The sequence below is a fragment of the Staurois parvus genome, unplaced genomic scaffold (assembly GCF_062004578.1).
Source record: "Staurois parvus isolate SC_StPar_1 unplaced genomic scaffold, SC_StPar_1.0 ptg002236l, whole genome shotgun sequence".
In the NCBI taxonomy this organism is placed as follows: Eukaryota; Metazoa; Chordata; class Amphibia; order Anura; family Ranidae; genus Staurois; species Staurois parvus.
The window spans coordinates 52,336-72,260 of record NW_028320032.1 but is presented as its reverse complement, the minus strand read 5'-3'; the positions used below and the strand labels follow the sequence as shown (position 1 = coordinate 72,260).

Sequence of the window (19,925 nt, the reverse complement as noted above, 5' to 3'; positions counted from 1 at the left end):
ATGTCTCCTATATAATGTCTCCATGGAATGTCTCCTATATAATGTCTCCATGGATGTCTCCTATATAATGTCTCCATGGATGTCTCTGGTATAATGTCTCCATGGATGTCTCTGGTATAATGTCTCCACGGATGTCTCTGGTATAATGTCTCCATGGATGTCTCTGGTATATTGTCTCCATGGATGTCTCTCCTATAATGTCTCCATGGATGTCTCCTATAATGTCTCCATGGATGTCTCTGGTATAATGTCTCCATGGATGTCTCTGGTATAATGTCTCCATGGATGTCTCCTATAATGTCTCCATGGATGTCTCTGGTATAATGTCTCCATGGATGTCTCTGGTATAATGTCTCCATGGATGTCGATCATACAATACATTCCCTTAGTGCCCTCTGTGAGGCCTGGTCTGTGCCATTGAGATGTTGGGTCTTTGTGTGTTGAAGATGTGGCCGGTTGGAGAAACACTTTCCCTTGTGATGTAAGGAGAGGACACCTGGTATCCATGTACCTCATGGCTGTAACAGTCATACATGTATAATATTTGTGGTACTCCCTGACCCCTGAGGAAGAATATAAAAAAGATTTGAAACGCGTTGTGTTACCCAGTGATTGGACTTTTATTATTACAAAGACAGTGGTGACATGACATACGTCTGACCTGGTCTGGAATGGGGTGACCACGGATATGAATGTCTATATGGACTGGGAGTTTGTCCTGTAGTACCCACCATGGTTTTATTGTTCCCTCTAGTCAGTTTTATATATCTTCATAATAAACCGAAGAGATTTTATACTATTTTGTTGCCTTCAAAGTCCCAACAGAAGTTTTTTGGTATGAATTAATAAGGATTATAGGGATGGTAGCAGACACCAGAAACTCGTTCTTCATTTTGAACAGTTCCTGCCTCAGGGTGACAACTCTGCTCCTCTCCAGATACAGCCCAGTGATAGTTATGTTGTGACGGCCACCCAGATGCCCAGGGAAGAACGACTTCCCCACCTCCGTGCTTGTACAAACGAAGATGTCTGTTTTTTTCTGAGACGTACCAGTTTTTGAATACGACTCTAAGCCTGGCCTCAGGTTCTGTGCCATAATAAAAGGATAACTCGTGGTCATCATTGGATTTCAACTGCCTGATTTCTAAAGTGTCAGAATTATCAATGTAGATCAGGTCGTCTTTTCCATCCATGGCAAAGTTATTTATCATTTTTGTGCCGGTGGCACCTATGAGGTTATACACATCTTTTCCTTCTCCTCCGTGAAGAACGTCATATCCTCGCATTGGTTGGAGAAGATCGTTGCCTCCTGCGCCATAGAGGTAATTGTTGTCATTGTCTCCTATAAGAATGTCATTATAGCTGGAGCCCAGTATATTCTCCATGCCAAAGTAGAGGTCTCCTTCAGCGTCTGCACCTGAGCCCAACCCAAGATGCAAACTGACAAACACACCGGATTCACTGCTGATGTTCCCTAAGAACAATAAGGTATCTGATCCCGTTCCTCCATACACTGTATCAGCTCCTGGACCTGGATAGAAAAGGTCATTCCCTGCTTCACCCAGGATGAGGTCATCTCCTTCACCACCATGGATCTGGTCATCTCCAGGTCCACCTGAAAGGTAGTCTTTCCCCCCCGACCCTTGAAGGACATCACTCCCATCTTCACCATAGAGTACATCTGTATTTTTACCCCCTAGAATTGTGTTATTCAAAGCATTGCCATCAATGAAGTTTCTTTCCTGGAGAGATCCGTACACCGTTGTCAAGGAATGAAGAATTCCTGCTGAGAGATTGACATGCAACTCTTCATTGAGAAGCCTGTAGTCTGTAAATAAAGGCTGAATCTCAAATTTCTCCTCTGAAAAGGTGAACCACACATCATTGGTCTGCACTATCAAATGTCTGTAATCTTCACTTATGCCAAAGTGAAGAAGGTGACATTCCCATTTGGCAACTGACGGGGCAGTTATCACCATGTGCTTAATGGCTGGAACAGTAGTGGCTTGTATTACATACTGGATGTCTTTAAAGTTGACGTCAAGAACAAGATAATCCACTCTCTGGTCAGTTGCGTAATTGTTGATCTCATAAATGCCTTTGTAATTTTGTCTTAGTTGGTAGGTGTCTCTGCCATTGTCTCCACTCATTGATGCTCCATTTGTCTCTGGGTCAATGTAGTTGTCTTTATCATTCCCAGATATAGCAATGTATCTAGGAGGCCCAATTATCTTGGTCGCCCCTTCATATATGCCAGAACTGGTGACTAGAACGTCCATAGGTAATGTATCTCTGGAGTTATCTACGGCATATATAACGGGTTGGGTTCCACTGGGAATGCTGAAGACTACTCCATCCTCTGTCCGCATCTGTAAATGTCTGGATCGTTCTGATACGAACCAATTCTCTAACAGAATTTTACAATTTTCACTACTAATCTCAAGACTAGAAGATGCAATTCTTAAGGTACACCTTTGTACATAATGTTGGGGGGTTTGGAATCTCAGTTTGCTGTATTTCTCCTTAATATAAAGAACATCCATCTGCCCATCCTCTGCATAATTATCAATGTAGATGGGATCTGGGCCACACCCAATGATATACGTATCACTGCCCTCTCCTCCAATTAAATGGCCTCCACCTTGTCCTTTCTGAATGAAGTTTGCTCTACTGTTTCCTTGAATGAAATCAAAGTATAAGGAGCCAATCACAGTCATTATATGCTCATTTCCTGGAAAGGAATTTAGGTTCATATTTACTCCTTCTTTGGAGTCACTATAGTCTATCATCAGTAGGATGATTTCTGGCTCTGCCGTTGTATTGGAAACCTGAAACACTACAAAATCTTTGGTTTTGAAGATGATGTGCTGCCATTGCCATCCTCTCTTCCAATCCTTGATGATGACACAGCCCTTCCCATTGGAGTCCCATATCTTCAGAGAATATGGGGGCACTAAAGTCACTTTTAGACTGGCAAGCTCTATAGGCAGCTCCACTATGTCCATCTGGTCATCATTGGCATAATTATTAATGGTCTCACAGCTCCCCTTTTCTTGTATAATGTACATGTCTTTTCCTTCTCGACCAGCAATAGTATTTACACCACCTCGCCCCTGAATCACGTTATTCAGCTGGTTCCCATTTATGACTTCACCAAAGTCTGTCCCGATGACAGTAACTACTGTCTTCCAATCTGAGCTTTGCAGGTCAATGTTCCTGGAAGAATCTTGACTTGAAAAATCCAAAGTCACGGCCTGTAAATCAACGTTTCCACTCAGCTGGACTTGTCCAACATCAAATAAAATCCCATCTGAACTTTTAAAGCTCATATGTTGGTATTCTTCTCCAAGAAACCATTTTTTAATCCATACTTCATGAAGATTGTTGTAGAAAAGCTTGAGATCGTTGTCTATTTTTCTGGCACTTATTAGCTGAAATGTAATGTTGAAAACTAAAAAGTCCATAATTTTGTCGGTTGCTTGATTACAAATCTCAGTTTTTCCTCCATCAAGGGGAATGTAGTAAACGTCTTGACCATTCCCACCATGGACAAAGCTCATCTGTGGCCCTAAAAAGAATATATCATTGCCATCTCTCCCATAAAGCTCATAGTGATATTTATCAAGAGTGTAAGAAAGGCCTTCAATGACATTTTGTTGCACAGCAAAGAAGCGGTTGGGTTTGGCATTGCCTATGTAGGTGCCATATAATGATTTGTCATCTAGAGTCATAGAGGAAATGACCTCCTCTTTTTTTAGAGGAATGAGCCAAAAAGCGGTTGCAGTTTTCTGTTGCATTTCAATTTTTACAGCTTCCCCGATTCCCAAAACTAGATCATCAGTTTCACAATCATTCTCAAACGGGATCTCCTTTTCAGTTCTTTTTGAAGTAACAGGATCCGTCAGGGTGACAATCACTGAATTGTGGTCGGTTAGCTCAACTCTTAGGTTTCCACCATAGGCTGACTCTTCCCCTTGGGTAAAGTCTATCCTTTTGTGGCATACACCCCCATCCTTTTCATCAAAGATCTTGAAGTAGTTTTCAGCATTTTGCAGCTTGTGCACAGTGTCCATGCTCTTCCTATTCTCCTCTTCTAAGCTGTGAACGTTAGCAATCCATCCAAATACATTTACTTGTTTCAGTACGTCCAGAAAACCGTTGGCTACGTCTCTTATGGCTAGACCAACCCCTTTGATAACAGCCACAAATTTGTCCCATCCACTGGCATCTGGAGGTAAAGCATTAAGCTCGTGCCTAATCTCATTGTAGAGCGGATCAATAGCGAGACGTATTATAGTTAAAGCTACGGTTACTGGAAGCATTTCCGGACCAGCCAAGGTTGAGATAAATATAGTTTCATCAAGCATGGCATCCACTATTCCTATTGGACTGTCTTCCTTCAGATCCTCATATATATTAAAGACAGTAAAAGCTGCTGAGAGGACGGGGACTTCCCTAGCAGCACTACTAAGTTTAGACATACCACTTGTGAACTCTGCGGCTGCAGATTCCTCTAGACTTGTAGAGATCTTGGCTATTGATTTTTGAGCAACGTTGCCAACAAAATCATTGACTGCTGCATTAAGACCGACCAGTTCGGTTACTCCATGCACACCCTGCGCTAACATGACACCTCCTTCCCATTTCCGTCCCTCAGCAAACATCTGGTTTACGGCTTGAAAACCCATCAAAGTCCCATAGATTCCCAAGCCGTGGTTGATTTTACTGGAAACCGAATGGCTTTCCCCAAAATATGAATTGAGTACATCTTCTGATTTGAAAGTGTCCTCCATGCCAGGTAATAAAATCTCCTTTGTTTCTGAAGGGTTTTCTTTATTCTGCAAAACTATCTTCACACCATCTTCATATCTCTCAACCGACTTAATTTTCTGGTATCTGGACAGGTCCTCTGGTGTCTGTTCTCGAATTTTGTTGGTTAGTTTATCCACGAATAGTTTCCCGTCTTCCATCATCTTCAAGCGGAACTCTGTCTCAAGAGAATCTTCTCTGCCTTGCTTTTCGATGGTTAGAAGATCCTTTCTTGTATCTTCTGATAAAGGCTGTTGCCGTGGTTGTCTCTCAACGTTTATGTTGTCTAATTCTTGAATCTCACCCCACATTTTTGTTTTCACATCAGCTAATGTCATTTCTATTGGTCGTCTGTTATTATCGGGATTGCTGTTAGAGTATTTTTTATTTTTCGTAGTTGTCCATTCTTTCATCACAGACAGAGTTTGCTCTCTAACTTGCTTTTCCATGTTCACTGTTTTCTTCCCACGTTTATATTCCCCCAATGTCTCATAGTCTAGTCCTATAGCAGCGTGGTTTCCTGACCAAGTCCTCCCTGTTAGCATCGGGTTGTGCTTAACAAACTGGTCCCATGTTGGGTGAAGATCCCAGAGTTGGCGATTAGTGATAAACATATCCGGGTTTCTGACCGCCTCGGATACATGGGTGGCCAGAACAGCCATTCCATCATAGAGGTTAGTCCTCCCAATTTCACTCTCTTGGCCACTGATATATTGTTTCGCCATGTTCACAAAACTTTCTGTGTGTAACATTTTTTTCATATCTTCATAGGTGACATGACCATCATTAATATGTTCTATGACTTCTGCTAAGTCATTTTGGTTTGTTGTCCCATACAGGTTCACATAAAAGTCATTTAAATTTATACTATAGATGTAACTTTTAAAACGGAAATACTTTTTCTGCCCAATCATTTCTCTTTCTATTCTGTTAAAAATTTTCTTAACATTCTTGTTTTCGTTTTGTTCTTTTGTTAGTTCACGCCATTTGTCTTTGAGAATAATATTGTTGTCCACTTCTATGCCATACATCAGTAACTCATCTCGATTTTGTAGTAGCAGTTCTCTTCTTCTGGAAGTTGACGTTTCTACGAGATCCTTTATATTTTTTAACAAATCATCCAGGCTGTTTATGGTTTGAACCCTAAAATTTTCTTCAATCGCAGACGCCGTATGCACTGTTAGAAGTTCTGTATTCAGAGATTGAGTATCAGTGTTTGTAAAACGTTCTGTTATGGTGTCTTTGATAAACTGGTCGATGTTCTCATCTGGAATATGATATATCCTATTTTCCTCGGTATAATACAGAGGATCATTTGGAAATTTTCTTGGAGCAAGCGGGTCATACTCCACATCAAGGTTCACGTTCTTCTGCCACTCCGGGCTTCTTCCTGTTGTATCGCACACTTCTCTCAGATTGTTGTCTTTGTCGAGGTAGAATTTGCGCTTGTGTGCTGGGTTGTATCTGCTCTCCAACTCTGGATCATCTGGGTCAATGGTCACTTTTCTTCCATCCTTTCCTACAATGACCTCAACTGTACGAACTGAAACCGAACCAACAAGGATTTGTTTGTCTTTCAGCCCTATCAAGATTTCTTTTACAAAGCCTTCCCCTTTATCCCCAGCTCCCACCATACAGGAAACAACACTTATTTCCGCAATGCTGCCTTGTTTTGAGGACCAGTGTAGAGGAGATGCTGGTCCCTGAAGTTTAATGAGGACTTCTGCCAGCTGTTTGGCCATTTTCCAACCCACAGACAGCTGTCCTCCACTTTCTCTTCCATGTCCCACCACAGTAAATTTAGTGTTCTCAGTTATCTCAATAGTGTTGGTTCCTTTGGGTTTCACTACTTTGAACCCTCCAGATTGCTCATCCCATTCTAGAAGAGTTTTTGGACGGTTTCCGTGTGTTAACTTATTGTACAAGGAATCGGCAGCATTTTGGACGGTGTCTTCTTTCTCAAGTTGGATAATAATTTCACGGTCGAAATCATCAAGCTGGGGGATTTCTGTAAAATCGAGGTCATCATTTCTGTTCGAGGAGCTGGCAGCTACCTGTGAAGAACACACATGAGATGAGACTTCTAAAAGACTGCACAATGCCCATTAACGGGGTCTATCATATGATAAAAATGATAAAATGGTGACGTCCTTTGTATTGGGGACTTATGTCAAGTCACTAAATTATTATTATTATTACACAGTATTTATAACCCACCCACATCTGTAATCTCTCCCTCTCCTCCGACACTTTCCCCTCCCCTCTGAAACATGCACACATCACCCCCATACTTAAAAAGCCCTCCTTGGACCCCAATGACCCGAACAACCTCAGACCCATCTCCCTGCTCCCATTTACATCTAAACTCCTCGAGCGCCTCGTCTACAATCGCCTATGCTCTCACCTCACTGACAACAACCTCCTCGATTTCCTCCAGTCTGGCCTCTGCCCCCTACACTCCACCGAAACTGCCTTACTCAAACTCTCCAACGACCTGCTAACCGCCAAAGCCAATGGCCACTACTTAGTGCTCCTACTCCTTGACCTCTCCGTGGCCTTCCACACAGTCCACCACCCCCTCCTCCTCAAAAAACTACACTCCCTCGGCCTCACAGATTCTGCTCTCTCCTGGATCTCGTCCTACCTGTCACAACGCTCTTTCAGCGTTACCTATAATGCTACCACCTCCCCCTCACTCCCCCTCTCTGTTGGGGTCCCTCAAGGCTCTGTCCTCGGGCCCCTTCTCTTCTCCATCTACACCTCCTCCCTTGGCCAACTCATACACTCTCACGGCTTCAACTACCACCTCTATGCCGACGACACACAAATCTATCTCTCAACCCCCCACCTCACCCCCTCGGTCTCCACCCCCCACCTCACCCCCTCGGTCTCCACCCCCCACCTCACCCCCTCGGTCTCCGCCCAAATCACACACCTACTGAGCGACATATCAGACTGGATGTCGCTCCACTTCCTTAAACTGAACCTCTCCAAAACCGAGCTCCTTGTCTTCCCCCCAGCCCGGACACCCCCCCCATTGACTTCTTCATCACATCCAACAACGCCACCATCAAACCCGCCCTGCAGGCCAGAGTACTTGGTGTCATTCTGGACTCCAACCTATCCTTCCAGCCACAAGTCCAATCTTTAACTAACTTGTGCAGACTCCGCCTCCGCAACATGCAGACTCCACCTCCGCAACATGCAGACTCCACCTCCGCAACATGCAGACTCTACCTCCGCAACATGCAGACTCCACCTCTGCAACATGCAGACTCCACCTCCGCAACATGCAGACTCCACCTCTGCAACATCGCCAAAATCCGCACGTTCCTAACCCCAGAAACCACTAAACAGCTCATCCACTCCCTCATCATATCACGACTCGACTACTGCAACTCCCTCCTCACTGGCCTGCCTCACCGCTGGCTATTCCCGCTTCACTCCATCCTGAATACGGCTGCCAGACTCATTCACCTTTCCAACCGCTCCATCTCCACCACCCCCCTCTGCCAATCCCTCCACTGACCCCCACTCAGTGTCCTCCACCCCCCTCTGCCAATCCCTCCACTGGCCTCCATTCAGTGTCCTCCACCCTCCTCTGCCAATCCCTCCACTGGCCTCCACTCAGTGTCCTCCACCCCTCTCTGCCAATCCCTCCACTGGCCTCCAATCAGTGTCCTCCACCCCTCTCTGCCAATCCCTCCACTGGCTTCCACTCAGTGTCCTCCATCCCTCTCTGCCAATCCCTCCACTGGCTCCATTCAGTGTCCTCCACCCCTCTCTGCCAATCCCTCCACCGACCTCCATGCTGTGTCCTCCACCCCTCTCTGCCAATCCCTCCACTGGCCTCCACTCAGTGTCCTCCACCCCCCTTTGCCAATCCCTCCACTGGCCTCCACTCAGTGTCCTCCACCCCTCTCTGCCAATCCCTCCACTGGCCTCCATTCAGTGTCCTCCACCCCTCTCTGCCAATCCCTCCACTGACCTCCATTCAGTGTCCTCCACCCCTCTCTGCCAATCCCTCCACTGGCCTCCACTCAGTGTCCTCCACCCTTCTCTGCCAATCCCTCCACTGGCCTCCATTCAGTGTCCTCCACCCCCCTCTGCCAATCCCTCCACTGGCTTCCGATTGCACAACGGATCAAATTCAAAATCCTAACACTGACGTACAAAGCCGTCCACCATACTGCCCCGAACTACATCACTGACCTAATATCCAAGTACCACCCAACACGCACACTCCGCTCCTCACAAGACCTCCTTCTCTCTAGTTCCCTGGTCTCCTCCTCTCATGCCCGCCTCCAGGACTTCTCCAGGGTGTCACCCATCCTCTGGAACTTCCTGCCCCAACCCATCAGATTATCACCTACTCTCCTCTCCTTTAGGCGCACCCTGAAAACCCATCTCTTCAGGGAAGCCTACCCCACCCCCTGCTAACCTGCCGACCTCCTCCACTCTTCCTACCACCCCATCCCCCACAGCTATCTCCTCCTGTACTACCGCCCCCTCCCTCCTAGATTGTAAGCTCCAAGGATCAGGGCCCTCGATCCCCTCGTGTATCACATTGTATTGGTATTGTTCTGTCACATGTTCTGTCCCCCTCTGTAATGTACAGCGCTGAGCCAACTATGGGGGCTTTATAAATACTGTATAATAATAATAATGAAGGCCGGTGAGTACATCTTCTCTTGCAGGACGTTGCCTTCTGTGCCGACAAGGTCTGTTTCATATGATATAGTCTTCTAAAAGGAGCTACATAGGAAGCTGAGTCTGCTAGGCTCGTTAGCTATCCCAGTGCTCTGGGAATCCTTCGTCATGGACTCTATGAACCAGGTAAACAGGACCTAGTATCAGATATATGTTTTCTCAATAATGGCAAACATGTGTCCTAGTCCTCCCCTGACAATACCTTCATCTGATCTCCTCTCCAGAAGGATGAAGCCATCCTTGTTCAGACGTCGATTTATGTCACCATCTACTCCCTGGACCAAGATGGCCGCTCGGAGGTGACACCATCATGTAAATCCCCATGTCTGCACTTCTTCTCTCCTATTAGCAGCTTTTGTCTGTAAAATACACATTGCAGTTTGCTGCTCCCCATCGCTCCCCATAGGCACCGCCAATGACAGTACAGCCTGGATTGCTTACATCTCAAGAAGAAGGAATCTGAGCGAGCTCCAGCCTGTCGGCGTCATCAGAACTTCTAGTTGTCAGACTGACAGCATACTATAGGACCCCAGTGTCCAACCTGCGGCCCAGGGGCCACATGCGGCCCTTTGCAGACCTCAGCAGACAGTAATGGAAGCATTCCTTTACAGCGAGCCTATAGTGACAGTAATCCGGCAGCTCTATGTATCATGGCTCCAGTCTCTACCTCCTGAGATGTGTCTCCAGTCTCTACCTCCTGGGATGTGTCTCCAGTCTCTACCTCCTGGGATGTGTCTCCAGTCTCTACCTTCTGGAATGTGTCTCCAGTCTCTACCTCCTGGGATGTGTCTCCAGTCTCTACCTCATGGGATGTGTCTCCAGTCTCTACCTCATGGGATGTGCCTCCAGTCTCTACCTCATGGGATGTGCCTCCAGTCTCTACCTCATGGGATGTGCCTCCAGTCTCTACCTCATGGGATGTGTCTCCAGTCTCTACCTCATGGGATGTGTCTCCAGTCTCTACCTCATGGGATGTGTCTTCAGTCTCTCTCTATCTCCTGGGATGTGTCTCCAGTCTCTCTCTATCTCCTGAGATGTGTCTCCAGTCTCTCTCTATCTCCTGAGATGTGTCTCCAGTCTCTCTCTATCTCCTGAGATGTGTCTCCAGTCTCTCTATCTCCTGGGATGTGTCTCCAGTCTCACTATCTCCTGGGATGTCTCCAGTCTCACTATCTCCTGGGATGTCTCCAGTCTCACTATCTCCTGGGATGTCTCCAGTCTCACTATCTCCTGGGATGTCCCCAGTCTCTCTATCTCCTGGGATGTGTCTCCAGTCTCTCTCTCTCTATCTCCTGGGATGTGTCTCCAGTCTCTCTCTCTCTATCTTCTGGGATGTGTCTCCAGTCTCTCTATCTGCTGGGATGTGTCTCCAGTCTATCTCCTGGGATGTGTCTCCAGTCTCTCTATCTCCTGGGATGTGTCTCCAGTCTCTCTCTCTATCTCCTGGGATGTGTCTCCAGTCTCTCTCTCTATCTCCTGGGACGTGTCTCCAGTCTCTATATCTCCTGGGATGTGTCTCCATTTTCTTTATCTCCTGGGATGTGTCTCCAGTCTCTCTCTCTAACTCCTGAGATGTGTCTCCAGTCTCTCTCTATCTCCTGGGATGTGTCTCCAGTCTCTCTATCTCCTGGGATGTGTCTCCAGTCTCTCTCTATCTCCTGGGATGTGTCTCCAGTCTCTCTCTCTATCTCCTGGGATGTGTCTCCAGTCTCTCTCTATCTCCTGGGATTTGTCTCCAGTCTCTCTCTCTCTCTCCTGGGATGTGTCTCCAGTCTCTCTATCTCCTGGGATATGTCTCCAGTTTCTCTCTACCTCCTGGGATGTGTCTCCAGTCTCTCTCCTGGGATGTGTCTCCAGTCTCTCTCCTGGGATGTGTCTCCAGTCTCTCTATCTCCTGGGATGTGTCTCCAGTCTCTCTATCTCCTAGGATGTGTCTCCAGTCTCTCTCTCTCTCTCCTGGGATGTGTCTCCAGTCTCTCTCTACCTCCTGGGATGTGTCTCCAGTCTCTCTATCTTCTGGGATGTGTCTCCAGTCTCTCTCTCTCTCCTGGGATGTGTCTCCAGTCTCTCTATCTCCTGGGATATGTCTCCAGTTTCTCTCTACCTCATGGGATGTGTCTCCAGTCTCTCTCCTGGGATGTGTCTCCAGTCTCTCTCCTGGGATGTGTCTCCAGTCTCTCTATCTCCTGGGATGTGTCTCCAGTCTCTCTCTCCTGGGATGTGTCTCCAGTCTCTATATCTCCTGGGATGTGTCTCCAGTTTCTCTATCTTCTGGGATGTGTCTCCAGTCTCTCTCTATCTCCTGGGATGTGTCTCCAGTTTCTCTCTCTCCTGGGATGTGTCTCCAGTTTCTCTTTCTCCTGGAATGTGTCTCCAGTTTCTCTCTCTCTCCTGGAATGTGTCTCCAGTCTCTCTACCTCATGGGACGTGTCTCCAGTCTCTCTCTCTCTCCTGGGATGTGTCTCTAGTCTATCTCTATCTCTTGGGATGTGTCTCTAGTCTCTGTATCTCCTAGGATGTGTCTCCAGTCTCTCTCTCTCTCCTGGGATGTGTCTCCAGTCTCTCTCTATCTCCTGGGATGTGTCTCTAGTCTCTGTATCTCCTGGGATGTGTCTCCAGTCTCTCTCTATCTCCTGGGATGTGTCTCTAGTCTCTGTATCTCCTAGGATGTGTCTCCAGTCTCTGTATCTCCTAGGATGTGTCTCTAGTCTCTGTATCTCCTAGGATGTGTCTCCAGTCTCTCTCTCTCCTGTGATGTGTCTCCAGTCTCTGTATCTCCTGGAATGTGTCTCCAGTCTCTGATTGTCTTCTGTCCTATACTGAATATTATGGGTGGCCCTGTGGTGCTGTCAGGGGCCACAGTTGAGGCCCGTTATACCTGGTAAGTGGACAACCACTGCTATAGGATGTATGAGCCATGGGTTATGCCTTTACAGGGCCCTGAAGTCAAACAGTTATTGTTAAAGTCTGGTTGTGAGACATCGCTCCCCTTGCAGGGGTCCCCTCCCGTTTTTCCTAGGGGATGCTGATGTAGCGCCCCCCGACCTCAGGAAGCATGGGGGTTACCCCCAAAGACATGGAGGGCTGACATTTCACCTCAGGGTGCAGGTTTCTTGGCATGCTGGTGACGGACAGTGTAGAAAAATGGGCGCCGATCACTTTTAGAATGAAAATCTATGAGTTTTGTTGCTCAGAACAGTAGGAGGTTCAGGGAGAGGGGCGGGGCACAGGACACCCTAACAAACAGCAGACCAGCAGGCAGTACAGGAAAAGAGTCCTTAAAGCGGAGTTCCACCCAAAAGGGGACGTTCTACTTTAAAGATTGGCCCCCCGCTCCCCATTAAGGATTGGCACCTTTGGGAAGCCGGTGGGAAAACTGCGATCACCTGACCTCCCCAAATATTTATACTTTCTCCCAGCATGCTCAGCAGCCAAAGGAATCTCCTGATTGGCTGAGAAAAGTATGCATATTCACAACCCAGCTGTACTGCAGTTCATCCTACTAATGTAAAGGCAACAGTGCCACCCAGTGACAGAATGGAGTAACTACAGCTACACCAGGCTTAGGAGAAAACCCAAATGATCAAAAAGACTACAAATCATCCAGGTTATTACATTGCAGCTTAACAATTCAAAAAGAAAACTAATGCAGCCACCACATCTAATGATTGCTAAGGTGCAATATATGACATTTCTGGTTTTGGGTTTAATACCACTTTATTGATATTCTGGGTAACATTCATACTGACCCCCAAGAACTTGTTTGGGTACACAGGGTACCAGCTTCGCAGAATCCCTCCCACGCCGAGCCGAGTGACGTAATAGGCCACGTCCACATTTTTACAATCAAGGAGGACATTATTCGTGGAGCATGGCAAAGAGGCACTGTCATCATCGATGGAGCTACAATCCAGATCCTACCAGCCTGGTGCTGCCAAATGTCATTCCCACCACATCTGTAAAACCTCCATTAGATGCCTCCAAACAATGGGAACGGCATACAAAGGGACCTCCCTTCCCCCTCAAATATCCAAAAGGAGAACAATGCTTTATTCTCCAGACTCCGACACGACTGCCGACCCGCCATCACTGTATGGGCTGCGAGGAAATGATACCAAACTGGATGGATCTACCCAACGAACGGAGAGCGCAGGAAATACACCAACCAAGACCACAAAGACAGAGGAGATGGTGTTCCCACCACTCTCCACACATTGTGTCCCATCCAACCCCACGAATGAATGAGGACCACCACAGCAATTAGAATCCACCCCCATTCAGAGCTGAGATCCCAACAACCCCACCACTGCCTTATCTCCAGCTACAAGAGAAGAGCGCCATTGTACCGCCATCCTTTCCAGGGGCATACGGAGACCCCACACTTCCATTCACAGGAAGGGACTCCTCTTATCTCATGCTATTTACTTACCACGGGACACTCCCTACCCTCCTTCCACCCCAATCCCATACCCCGCACAGCTGCAGGGTGACTTTCTATTGGTTCTCATACTGGCAATGGAGTTGTGTTATGGGAGCCTGCTGGAGACAGGAGCCAGTATGTTATTGGTTTGTGAAAAATGAAGACTAATGCAGCCACCACATATAAAGACTGTAAGATGACATGTTTATGTTCTCGTGTTTAGTTATCCTATCAGGCTTGTTATGTTATCTGGAATATAAAAAAATATAAATTGTGCCGAAACGTCCCCCTTTGTCTACATGTTTGGGGAAAGCTTCCAGAGTCCAGCTCCTCTGAGGCGTGGTTCACACGGGACCGCAGGCAGTGGGCTGGTTGTGGGAGGAGGAATATCTCCTGGTCCCGCAACCACCTGCAGCTGAATCGTGCTGCTCTTGGAGGACACGCGGGGCTACCGTTCATTCTGATTGCCCCCCTCCCCGCATGTCAGCCCACAGCATGATCACCGGGGCAGGAACCACAAAGAACCCGCATGCTCAAACAAAAGGTGGACCGGGGCAGGAACCACAAAGAACCCGCATGCTCAAACAAAAGGTGGACCGGTGCAGGAACCACAAAGAACCCGCATGCTCAAACAAAAGGTGGACCGGGGCAGGAACCACAAAGAACCCGCATGCTCAAACAAAACGTGGACCGGGGCAGGAATCTTTATTTGCATTAAATGCAGGCACAGCAACCCATTCACAGGAACGCACGGCCACACTGGTGGGAACCTCACCGCATACATCGCCTACATGCCAAACATCCATGTCCCTGTCAAGGCTTCCAGCCATGATCCTCGGGACCCGGGACATCCTCTAAAGTATGAGATAAGATGGCGACCAACCTGCTCCATTGTGGTCCGATCATCCTGATTGGATGCCGCCGTCCACTGCCGTAAATTCTCATTTCCAAAACTGCAAAGAAATAGCAACAAATAAAGATTTTCAACTTCAAGATCGATGGGGGGGGGGGGCAAAGGGCGGTAGTCTGACTCAGGTCCTTGTCCATAGTGGTGTCCCGGTACACGTGGCTCCTCTTTGCACTTCTATCAGGAGACCTCCAGAAGGCTGTGTGCTGCCCCCGCCTGTGCCTGTCCCTTCTATACAGCCGGGTGTGAGGGGCATTGCTCTGTAGTTTTAGGGAAGGAGGGGGGAATTCTAGACTACTTGTAGGGCTGGGTGCTCCTCAGATTGGGGGCAGTTACCCAACATGCCCACCCCTCAACACCAGCCCTAGAAGAACTAGACATAAGAAAGTAGTTAGGGTGCCATAGCATGCCCAAGCCTCCCCCTGGTGCTGCCCAGGACAACGTCAGACCCCCCCTCACTTCCTGTCTTGTTGAGAACAGTCATCGGGGCAAATAATGGGGTGAATCTCCCCAGCCGGGACACAGATCAAGGCTCTACCCTTCCACATGCTATAAAGACTACAAAACATGGCCTTCCCATAGACTTCCATGGAGGCTCTGCTGTGAGACGCAGTGACCTCCACCAGTCTGCCAACCTCAAACATGTCAATGGAGAGATGGAAAGAACACATCCCAGAGGCCATGACACCTACCGCTGGTCTTCTGCTGTCCTTCCTTGCCCAGAGATGAAGGATCTCAGATACTCCAAGTTCTCAAATGTTTGGGGTACTGTAAAAGAAGAACAATGATGAGAAAAGGATCAAAATGGTTCAAATAAACGTCAGGCGGGTGTGTAATCCTACCAGCTGATCAGCTTTACAGCAACAACAGGTAACAGAAAATGCACGCCCACCTGGCTACGCTTTGTGATGGCTACTTTGGGCCTATAATAACGTTCACCTTCTTGGGCCTACAATCATTTTTAATATTCTTGTGAACTTCTGATAGGGGTCTCAATTCCTGGAACTTATTTACCATTTGTTGCATCACCTCAACCCCCCTCCACCCCCCATCCCCACCCCGTGAAGGTGTCCTGTAGGGGTTCATGACAGTAGGGAGCCGTCATTTCTAACATCTCCTAGGGAGTATTGTCATAGACTTTCCTGGGGGAACTGGCTTCCAAGGAGGTATGCTTCCTGGACTTTGGCTAAATTACAGTTGGCCAATGTCTTTCACAAATCACAGAGCCCCCCCCCTTGAACAGAAATGGCAGAATACTGGAACCTATTGAAGGGTGGGACTACCTGGAAGGGAGGGGGGGGTATGAAGGTCTGCCTCTGTGTCCCTTTCTTCCTTCTTCTGGGGCCCAGACCTCAGAACATCAGGATGTAATGTATCAGCATGGCTTGTCTAGAACTTCCCTTCCTGTAGTCATCTCTAATATTTGTTTTTGTAGTATCCTATCTTTTGATTGGTTCCATTAGTAACTACTTTTCTTTGCTGTGTAAATAAACAAGATCTTTATTTGTTGCCCAGTTGTCATCCTTTGTTGATATTGAGGATGAGGATTGGCTGAATTCCTGTATAGACAGAAGGTTGTGATGACTTATTACATTTATCATCTTAGATAGAACCAAGGGAACAAGTTCCGGAGAAACACCACCAAAACAGCTTCAGCAGCTCCACCGCTATCATCATTGATCTTCCAGATGACGGGATCTTCAGACTCACTCATCCTACTATCACAGCACCTCACTGTATGGGCCACTCCTGCCCTCCAGATCGGGGTCTCCCAGCTCCCTGGGTTCTCACAACCATCTCCGTAGCTCAGACTCCCTCCGTCCCCCTCTGTGGACTCGCTAGTCACTTCAGCTTTCTCAGTCTTGCTAGACATACGTAGCTGTCCTGACTCTTCCAGTGTTGAGGGCAAAAAGGTCCCCCAACATAGGGACTCATTTCCCGAGAAGGTCACCTCTCCCGGCTGGAGCTATCATCACACCAAGGCTGTCAGCAAAGGGAAGCAACTACCCTGAGCTATTGCCAAGCTTTTAATATAAGGGCTGTGTGCACCTGGACATACACCCTGCTGGTCCTCAACAAGACCTGGACACACACCCTGCTGGTCCTCAACAAGACCTGGACACGCGCCCTGCTGGTCCTCAACAAGACCTGGACACGCGCCCTGCTGGTCCTCAACAAGACCTGGACACGCGCCCTGCTGGTCCTCAACAAGACCTGGACACGCGCCCTGCTGGTCCTCAACAAGACCTGGACACGCGCCCTGCTGGTCCTCAACAAGACCTGGACACGCGCCCTGCTGGTCCTCAACAAGACCTGGACACGCGCCCTCCTGGTCCTCAACAAGACCTGGACACGCGCCCTGCTGGTCCTCAACAAGACCTGGACACGCGCCCTGCTGGTCCTCAACAAGACCTGGACACGCGCCCTGCTGGTCCTCAACAAGACCTGGACACGCGCACTGCTGGTCCTCAACAAGACCTGGACACACGCCCTGCTGGTCCTCAACAAGACCTGGACACGCGCCCTGCTGGTCCTCAACAAGACCTGGACACGCGCCCTGCTGGTCCTCAACAAGACCTGGACACGCGCCCTGCTGGTCCTCAACAAGACCTGGACACGCGCCCTGCTGGTCCTCAACAAGACCTGGACACGCGCCCTGCTGGTCCTCAACAAGACCTGGACATACAACCTGCTGGTCCTCAACAAGACCTGGACACACACCCTGCTGGTCCTCAACAAGACCTGGACACGCGCCCTGCTGGTCCTCAACAAGACCTGGACACACGCCCTGCTGGTCCTCAACAAGACCTGGACACGCGCCCTTCTGGTCCTCAACAAGACCTGGACATACACCCTGCTGGTCCTCAACAAGACCTGGACATACACCCTGCTGGTCCTCAACAAGACCTGGACATACAACCTGCTGGTCCTCAACAAGACCTGGACACACGCCCTGCTGGTCCTCAACAAGACCTGGACACGCGCCCTGCTGGTCCTCAACAAGACCTGGACACACGCCCTGCTGGTCCTCAACAAGACCTGGACACGCGCCCTGCTGGTCCTCAACAAGACCTGGACACGCGCCCTGCTGATCCTCAACAAGCCCAGGACACGCGCCCTGCTGGTCCTCAACAAGACCTGGACACGCGCCCTGCTGGTCCTCAACAAGACCTGGACACACACCCTGCTGGTCCTCAACAAGACCTGGACACGCGCCCTGCTGGTCCTCAACAAGACCTGGACACACGCCCTGCTGGTCCTCAACAAGACCTGGACACGCGCCCTTCTGGTCCTCAACAAGACCTGGACATACACCCTGCTGGTCCTCAACAAGACCTGGACATACACCCTGCTGGTCCTCAACAAGACCTGGACACACGCCCTGCTGGTCCTCAACAAGACCTGGACACGCGCCCTGCTGGTCCTCAACAAGACCTGGACACGCGCCCTGCTGGTCCTCAACAAGACCTGGACACGCGCCCTGCTGGTCCTCAACAAGACCTGGACACGCGCCCTGCTGATCCTCAACAAGCCCAGGACACGCGCCCTGCTGGTCCTCAACAAGACCTGGACACGCGCCCTGCTGGTCCTCAACAAGACCTGGACACGCGCCCTGCTGGTCCTCAACAAGACCTGGACACACGCCCTGCTGGTCCTCAACAAGACCTGGACACACGCCCTGCTGGTCCTCAACAAGACCTGGACACACGCCCTGCTGGTCCTCAACAAGACCTGGACACACACCCTGCTGGTCCTCAACAAGACCTGGACACGCGCCCTGCTGGTCCTCAAAAAGACCTGGACATACACCCTGCTGGTCCTCAACAATCCTCCAGCAGAACAAGAACAGGCCTGCTATAATCCCCAGACTATTTCTGTATGATCTAAATGTAGCAATGGTCCTATACTAGGAGGGGCCACATCACTAATGACCCAACCCAGGAAGTGACTCTCAGACGTCTCCAATATGAATCTTACCTTCATTTATGGTGTCCACTCCAGGAAAGGTCATCAGAAGAAGGAGCAGCCATGCCCCAGTGTGAGCCCAGGAAGTCTTCATGTCTGACCACCAACTTCCCGATCCACAGAAATCCCGGGAGATCCCAGCAGTGGTCAGTGAAGACTCTGCGGATCAATGATATCAATTATAGATCTGGAGATAAGTAGGCCGAGGGTGACCACACTATACAATACAATGCGGTCATCCTGCTGTCCGTGTCATGCATGCACATATGTGTCCATAGGGGGAGGGGCCGCACACATGTGTCCATAGGGGGAGGGGCCGCACATATGTGTCCATACAGGGAGGGGCCACACATATGTGTCCATAAGGGGAGGGGCTGCACATGTGTCCATAAGGGGAGGGGCCGCACATATGTGTCCATAGGGGGAGGGGCCGCACATATGTGTCCATAGGGGGAGGGGCCGCACATATGTGTCCATAGGGGGAGGGGCCACATATGTGTCCATAGGGGGAGGGGCAGCATATATGTGTCCATAGGGGGAGGGGCACAGTGACTGAGCTGACAATACAGATCCCAGGAGATGGCAAGGCCTCCATCATGTGACCAGAGTGACAGCCAATCACAGTGGCCACCTGATCAGACATTTCTTCACACTTCCTGGACATTCAGACTCCGATAAAAGGACTCCGGGACTCTCTTCTATCTATGGTGTCACATCCGGTCCCTGCAGGGTCTTCTCCCCCAGACTAAGGTCCTCTGACCTCCTCCAGACCAATGCAGGGTTCATAGCCCTGCACTGGATGTGGTGATGCAGAGGGACAGTCCACCGCCGGAGTATGGGGGAGCACCACACCAGGGAAGTAAAGTGTTTGTACTCTCTGTGACGGGAGTGACTTTGGGTGGGGGGCCCATGGAACACAGCTCACTTTGGGTGGGGGGCCCATGGAACACAGCCCCCTTTGGAGAGGTGGGGAGACCCCTGTCTCAGCTCCCTATATCCCTCTTATGTGTAAGTCCCCCTGTGCCTGTTAGGGGTACAGGGGGATCTGTCCTAATATTGGGGGGGGGGGGTTATGGATTGTTTGGTGTCATGTGACTGCATCCCATTGTTCTA

The 19,925-nt window shown here is 49.0% G+C and overlaps 1 protein-coding gene across 1 annotated transcript; it reads right to left on the bottom strand.

Moving 5' to 3' along the window:
- Positions 1 to 596: 596 nt before the first annotated feature.
- LOC149431487 (uncharacterized) lies at positions 597 to 18,967 on the bottom strand. Its single transcript, XM_089665547.1, has 4 exons — positions 18,825 to 18,967; positions 15,539 to 15,614; positions 14,823 to 14,892; positions 597 to 6,863 (listed from the first exon to the last, which is right to left on the bottom strand). The coding sequence occupies exons 1-4, from the start codon at positions 18,904 to 18,906 to the stop codon at positions 843 to 845; spliced, it is 6,249 nt and encodes a 2,082-aa protein (XP_089521673.1). The 5' UTR covers positions 18,907 to 18,967; the 3' UTR covers positions 597 to 842.
- Between the last annotated feature and the right edge of the window lie 958 nt (positions 18,968 to 19,925).